This window comes from Solanum dulcamara, chromosome 4 (assembly GCF_947179165.1).
Source record: "Solanum dulcamara chromosome 4, daSolDulc1.2, whole genome shotgun sequence".
NCBI classification, from domain to species: Eukaryota; Viridiplantae; Streptophyta; class Magnoliopsida; order Solanales; family Solanaceae; genus Solanum; species Solanum dulcamara.
Genome location: NC_077240.1, coordinates 26,226,960 through 26,234,274, shown reverse-complemented (window position 1 = coordinate 26,234,274; position 7,315 = coordinate 26,226,960). Strand labels below are relative to the sequence as shown.

Here is a 7,315-nt window from a genome sequence, read left to right as displayed (position 1 = left end):
TACTTTTTCTTTCAGACAGGTATATAATTATAAAATTCTAAACTGATCACATAAATTTTGAATATTTTGATACTAGATATTCATATTTTTTTCTGCTGATCTTTTAAGTAAATATTTATGCACATAAATACTGAATGCATTAATGCATATTTGGATACTGACTTATTTGATGAATGTATATATGATATTAAATATACATGTTATATATCTATGATCAGATACATTGAATACATAATAAACTAATTGATGAATGTAGTAGCAGATATGAATAACGGTATATTCTTCGAACACAAAACCTGGAACTTATCCTAGCAGCCCAAATTGCATTATCCAGCCCAAACACCGAAACATTTCTTCCTTTTGTCCATCAAAATATTACTGGTGTCAGAAGTACACATGGATATATTTCATTGGCTAAAACATGTTGGAGTCCTCTCTTATTGGTCGCTTTTCGCATGACCACGTCTCAGCAGTGAAGTCAGCCGTTTGTTCAATATTCAAACGTCCGCCCCGTTCCGCGGTTCCAATATTCTTTAAGCTTTTGCCGTAAAATGAACACAAATACATATTCATAAATTCTTCTGAATCTGCGCAAATTCTAGATTGTTCTGGTAGATCCAGTTAACGAAAGCGGAAGCAATCGCTTCAAGCTTCTTCTTGTTGTGAGAAATATTTTGGATTCCTTTCATCTTTATGGCGCATGGAAGATCAAAGTTGCTCCTCTTGTTGTGTTGTTTATCATACACTTTATCAATTGTCATTGCTGCGTGAGTTTTGAATACTAGTTTCTCTCTTCTGTTCCGTCTGTTTATGTTTCTTTTTCATGACAATGTTTGTTTTAATGTCTCAGGAAGAGTTACTATGATATTTTGCAAGTTCCAAAAGGTGCTTCTGATGAACAGATCAAACGCGCTTATCGGAAGCTTGCGTTGAAGTATCACCCTGATAAGAATCAGGGAAATGAAGAGGCTAATAAGAAATTTGCTGAAATCAGTAATGGTATGTTGTGTTTATTTTTGTTAGTTATATTGGAATCATTAGGTGGTACTGATATTAGTTTTATATAATTACGCATCTAATTTAAATGCTCCAAAAGACAAATTGGATCTAGATTATCTCCAACTAGTTTGGGACTAATGCTTAGATATGATTGTTTGATTGTCACTCATATTATTGGGATTTTTTCAGCTTATGAAGTGATATCGGACAGTGAAAAGAGGAATATATATGATCGGTATGGGGAAGAGGGTCTTAAGCAACATGCTGCTAGCGGAGGCAGAGGTGGTGGAATGAACGTGCAAGACATATTTAGCCAGTATGTTGAGTTCCTATAGTTTCACTTTATCCTCAATAGTATTATTTTGTGCCATTGTTTTTATTTGCTCACTTAAGAATTATAGTCATTCAATGGTTGTATATTCTTGTTGTAATGAAATGAACCTGAAAAAAAGAGACCCCTATAACTATATCTGATTGATGGATCAGATAGGTGCATCTTATTGCAATGTCTAGTGTTAAGCATTTTCTTAAACTTAATTTACAACTTCTAGTCATGACCTTTACTCTTTTTTTTTAAAGCCACAGGATTAAGGTAGGACCTTTCAACTTTAAAATGTCTTTAAACAATTGATCTTGAGCTAGTTGTGGCAAAGGTCAATCAATAGGCACATGGCCCGCTCATATAATTTTGATTACAAGCATAAGCTTAAGCTGTCTCTGGTTGCACTTCACAGTTTAATCATCTACAGATTTCTCGCTGCTATTGAATTTATCTCCCTTACATTAGCTATCAAAAGAATTTGTCCATTGTATGTTGGTATTTGATATCTAATGATTGACCCATTTTCCTGCAATATGGTAATAGTGGTTTGTTTGTTTGACTTTTATATTTGTATGGTACTCTAACTGATGTTTAGATGCATTATAATTTCTTATTTGTTAGCAAAATGGTCAATATGTAATCTTTCAATTCATTCAAATCAATTTTGTTAGTATTGTGGTTCTTATTTATAGTGATAATTATATGTCTCACGATCATGCCTTTTTTTCTGTTGAATGCTTACCAGCTACTCCCTAAGATACATTCTAGATACTCCAAAACATTCCAAAATGAAATATTTAGATAGCCTCAAGTAACCAGCTCCTTCACCAATTATGATGGTAAGAAGCTCCATTGACATACTTCCTTTATGGAAGTAATTGTGGTGGGTTCTAAGTAAAAATTTCTGCCTAGATATTTTTCCTATGTTAAATGTTTCTAAGTTGTATTGTTGTGGTACTAAGTTACGCCCCGTTCATTTATGTCAGGCATGTTTCCGTTAATCTTTGCTAAGTTATTGTAAACATTGGTTTCCCACATATATTACGAGTATAATCTTGAAAAGACATTTTAAGAAATAACTCTTATATTCATCTATTTCTACTCGATGATGACACTCTCTGCCTTTTCTTTTCATCTAGTTGGTTTTGTTGCTCTTTCTTGCAACTTGTGAGAGAAGTACACATTGCACACACTTACTTTTACCTTGATTTTCAAATATCTTTTTCCAAAGGAATAATTCTCCTTAGTTTGTCTAGTTTCTCATCCTCTCTACCGCCTCGGTAGAGGTAAGATATGCGTACACTCTACCCTCCCCGGACCCCACTTTGTTTGTCTGGTTTCTCCTGAAGTAGTCAACTTGTTAATTTATGATGATTAAATGTGTAGCATGTGCTATCTTACTCACTGACATAATGAATAACCTCTGAAGGTTTTTCGGTGGGGGCTCAATGGAGGAGGAGGAAGAGAAGATTGTGAAAGGTGATGATGTAATTGTTGATTTGGATGCATCATTGGAAGACTTATACATGGGGGGCTCCTTGAAGGTGAAATCCTGTTAACTAATCCACTCATCTCTTCTAAATACTCCTTGTCAATTTGACATCATCTCCCCTTTACTACGTGAAGGGGTACCACTATCTAGATTGTTGAAAAAGTAAGATACATGTGTGGTTTCAGAAAGTTGTATGAAGCTATCATATTGCTTTCACATGTCTTCTTTTTCCAGCAAACAACTCACAAGTGACTTAAAGTAGAGATATAGGAAGTTGAGAATTATCTGCCATTTCCTTTTCAAAAATAAAATAAAAATATCTCCCATTTGACATCAAGATACGTCGCACATAGTAGTTATGGCTAAGAAGTTATGAGAGGACCAGTCCTTTCAGGTTCAACCTTTACACGTGGGGTTATGATTTCACATAAATAGTATAAGATTATAGTTTTTATTCACTGCTATATTTGTCTTAGAAGTAGGCTCTGGTAGTAGTTATAGCTAGAAGGTGTGTCTTAGAGGCAGGCTCACAGATACATCTCACATAGTAGTTTTGGCTAAGAAGTTATGAGAGTACCAGTCCTTTCAGCCACAACTTTACACTTGGAATTATGATTTCCCAGAAATAGTTTAGGATTATAGTTTTAATTCGCCGCTATATTTTTCTTAGAGACCGGCTCTGGTACCTGGATTGTGCAGTTCTTCAGATTTTAGAAGTATATCAAATGCTAACGCCATCAATGGAGCTAGGTAGATGCAATTGAATCCCCTTCATCAAAATATTGTATTGCATAAATAGAGCAAAGACAAATATTTTTGTTTATGTATAAATTGTAATCCCCTTAACATAAGAGAAGATTCTACTGTAGGGGCAAAGGGGGTTCAAAAATTAGTTTAGGTCATAATGTTATATCCTAGAGTGAGGCATTCTTGCATTACTTGAATCACCATGTTTGAATTCCTGGGCTACTTTAAGCCTAAATTTTTGTTTTCTGGTGATTCCAATTGTCATAATTCTTCCTCAATTCTTGTGCTAATCAAGTAAATTTTCTTCTCTGCTTGGCGAAAAATATAGGTTTGGAGGGAGAAAAACATTTTAAAGCCGGCCCCTGGTAAGAGGCAGTGCAACTGCCGAAATGAGGTTTATCATCGACAAATCGGTCCAGGAATGTTTCAGCAGATGACTGAACAGGTATATGTTCTCTCCAAAGTTCTAGATGTCAATTTCAAGCAATTGGTGCAGCGTCTGGATTACCTTAAACTCTGCAATTGTGCTGATTAGGTCTGTGACAAATGCCCCAACGTGAAGTTTGAAAGGGAGGGGTACCACGTTACTGTGGATATTGAGAAAGGAATGCAAGATGGTCAGGTGAGATTTCTTCTACATTCTTGACTTGCATTCTTGATGCTGTTTGTTAAGCTATTACACTCTTTATTTGTTTGTGCTTATCCCTTTCTGACGTAGATACTGAAATAAGCTTATATTTGTGCTTTTTGGTATTCTTTCTTCCTTGCACCCTTTTTGCTGCTAGTACCCTCAGGAGCTTCATTTGACTAGCAAAATAATTTTGTGTTCGATGTCCTTCTGGCCACTTAGATCTGCCTGCTTAAACCGTGAAAGTCATTTACTTGTTACTCTTACAAATAGTAGCCTTTGCTTGATACTGATATGAGGTGCACCTAAGTTCACTCAAAAACAATCTGAGTGGTTCATTTGAAAGCTCCCTAGGCTTGACATGTGGGGCACTATGATATGAATGTGATTTACAGTTTTAGCATTTACAATTTATATCTTGTCTATGACGAAATATGTTTCACTCTAAAGAAGGTTAATTCCTTGTAGTTTTATTTCTTTTTTTCTGCAATAAAGGAAACAGTTCAGAATTTCCTTAGATCTATCGAACGTTTCTTGTTTAAAACTGTGAGAAAAGTCATATCATGTTTAATCTTCTAATTAATTTCTCCTTTTAGATGGGCTAATATATTTGCATGAATAATAGATCATAAAGTTGAGTGACAATATTTTTTCCCCTAGAAATTTTTTCTCTTCATGCCATGTCTTGCTAAATTTGATGTCTGAACAACCGGAAACTGCTTTTTATTGTTGTGTGTTTCTCAATAAGTTTTTGAATATGCTGGAGCCCTGAAATAAAAGAGCATCATTTTTATAGGAAGTGGTCTTTTATGAGGATGGTGAGCCTAAGATAGATGGTGAACCTGGAGACCTGAAGGTTAGATTTTTCCCATGCCAAAAACAATGGACTTGTTTCATTATGATGTATGCCTCAACTGTGACTTATATTGGTTCCTTTTCATACTTTGGAACAGTTCCGCATCCGCACAGCTCCTCATGAGCGGTTCACAAGAGAAGGAAACGACCTTCGCACCACTGTTACTATAACTCTGGTAATCTTGACATTGTTTTACTTACAATATTGCCTTGTAATTAGCCCTTTTATTCATATGGCGTAGAATTGAACATTCTAATTTACCAAAAGATAAAAGTTGTTAAAGAAGAATTAGAATCTTGACATTGTTCTACTTACAATATTGCCTTGTAATTAGCCCTTTTATTCATATGGCGTAGAATTGAACATTCTAATTTACCAAAAGATAAAAATTGTTAAAGAAGAATTAGAATAAGTGATTGATGTTATGCTGTTAAGAGAGATTGATGTCAGGAAGCATGAAGATGAATTCAGCTAAATGACACCCGATATAGTGCTAGTAGAGATAGTTCCCCTTATCCTCACCTCTTGTTCTCTGCCCTTGTCTGCCTCATCATTCACTAAGCATGTATATATTATCCATATAGTGATGGCCAACCAACTCATGGTGCTATAGCAGACTGTATTTACTCTAGGATGCTAGGTTGATGGATCAGCTGTAACCTAGCTTCAGCTACTGCTGCAGACCTTTGTTACCTCAACAAATAATCCCATCAGAGTACCCACCTAAAACTTCATTCATGAACGAAACCTTTGTTGCATTAGAACTGGTGTCATTGAGACACAAACTATTGACTTTACCTTTATTTGGGTCGAGATCACTATCAGGATAGTCAATCTCTGTTTCACTGTAGCTCCTGGATTAGTGAATTTACTAAATGATGGTGCTTACCCATGTGGATCTGAACTAGATGTAACTTTAATGCATCAGCAAATGTAATTTTGTTTTGAACGTATTTTTGCAAGTCAGCAGTTTCTCCGTCAAGTTTTAATCTAATGAACTTTTTGATAGCTAGCATTCAACAAGTTATTCTTGAGAAGTTTCATATGGCTTTTGCCATTATACTTTGATTTCTTTTAAAGTATGACATTTCTCTTTTGAGGTTACAGAACCCTTTTTTTGTGAAGTTAATGTAGTTAATCAGTAACAACCAAACGGATATGGATAGAATCACGTGTGATGAGCATAGGGGGGATACAACTTCATCAATTATGGAACTCCTATGGATCCTAGAAAGCTAACTACTTTGTTGGTATAATGCTTTTACTTCAATTCAGGTGCAAGCTCTGGTTGGTTTTGAGAAGACCATTAAACATCTCGATGATCATCAGGTGGATATTAGTTCAAAGGTATATTTTTCCGTACATGTCTGGCAGGCTAACTAACTATACTTGTCTGTTTGGCTGTATAACCGTGTACTGAAATCATTATTTATATTCTTTACTAGGGAATCACTAAACCTAAGGAAGTGAGGAAGCTTAAAGGTGAAGGGATGCCACTACATTATAGTAACAAGAAGGGTGACTTATATGTTAAATTTGAGGTTCTTTTCCCCACGTCATTGACGGAGGACCAAAAGAAACAGATCGAGCGAGTTCTTGGTTAGGATACAGTATATTCGGGGATCTCTTTGGTCCCAAGTAATGAATTCTGGGCAATTGCTTGAAGGTGCATTGTGCGTCTGACTAGCTATAGTCCAGGCGTCTGCGTTCTTATTTTAAGAGCCCTTGTATCAAATTCATATTTCCTTTTTTCTCTATTTTTGGGTGGTGGTGCTCATTTGAGGTATAGAGTAGAGCTCATTTTACATGTATTGAACAATGATTATAGAGTAGATGGAAATATGTATATTAATAGCCCAGTGATTCACATATATTTGGATGACTGAGTAGCCTATTAGTTGCTGCTCTATTTCGAAGGCTTCTCTTTAGCAAGGATGCTTGTCAGTGACGAATTTAATCCCAGATGGTTTACCCAAATGACAAATGTAACATGTTGTTTATTTTCTCTTCACCCCCACATAATGCGAATGAGGTTGATATGCTAATAAGTTGGATTGAAAGGCATTGTTAGACTTTAGGCCTCCCATGTAGAATTTCTGTCTTCGGTACTAGTAAAAATCAAGAATTTTACCTGGGTTGTGGCATTTAACCACATTTCTCAAATTCGAGCTTTGGGTATGGAGAAATTTGTGTTGGGAGCGTCACTCCCAAATGGCTTCTCTAAGTGCGCGATTCGAATTTAGTCGGGGTTTCAATGCGGGCTTTAAATGC

At 35.7% G+C, this 7,315-nt stretch overlaps 1 protein-coding gene across 1 annotated transcript; it reads left to right on the top strand.

Annotated features, from left to right (window-relative positions):
- The first annotated feature begins 477 nt into the window (after positions 1-477).
- LOC129887134 (dnaJ protein ERDJ3B) lies at positions 478-6,960 on the top strand. The gene is made up of 10 exons (XM_055962094.1): positions 478-767; positions 851-999; positions 1,189-1,315; positions 2,751-2,865; positions 3,889-4,005; positions 4,096-4,182; positions 4,985-5,044; positions 5,142-5,219; positions 6,320-6,391; positions 6,490-6,960. The coding sequence occupies exons 1-10, from the start codon at positions 694-696 to the stop codon at positions 6,646-6,648; spliced, it is 1,038 nt and encodes a 345-aa protein (XP_055818069.1). The 5' UTR covers positions 478-693; the 3' UTR covers positions 6,649-6,960.
- The last annotated feature ends 355 nt before the right edge of the window (positions 6,961-7,315 follow it).

Bases quoted from the DNA above. Each gene is read 5' to 3' on its own strand.
- LOC129887134 (XM_055962094.1), top strand. From the start codon at position 694: ATGGCGCATGGAAGATCAAAGTTGCTCCTCTTGTTGTGTTGTTTATCA. The intron at 4,183-4,984 runs GTGAGATTTCTT...TCATTTTTATAG, and splicing joins AAGGAATGCAAGATGGTCAG to GAAGTGGTCTTTTATGAGGA. The intron at 6,392-6,489 runs GTATATTTTTCC...ATTCTTTACTAG, and splicing joins AGGTGGATATTAGTTCAAAG to GGAATCACTAAACCTAAGGA.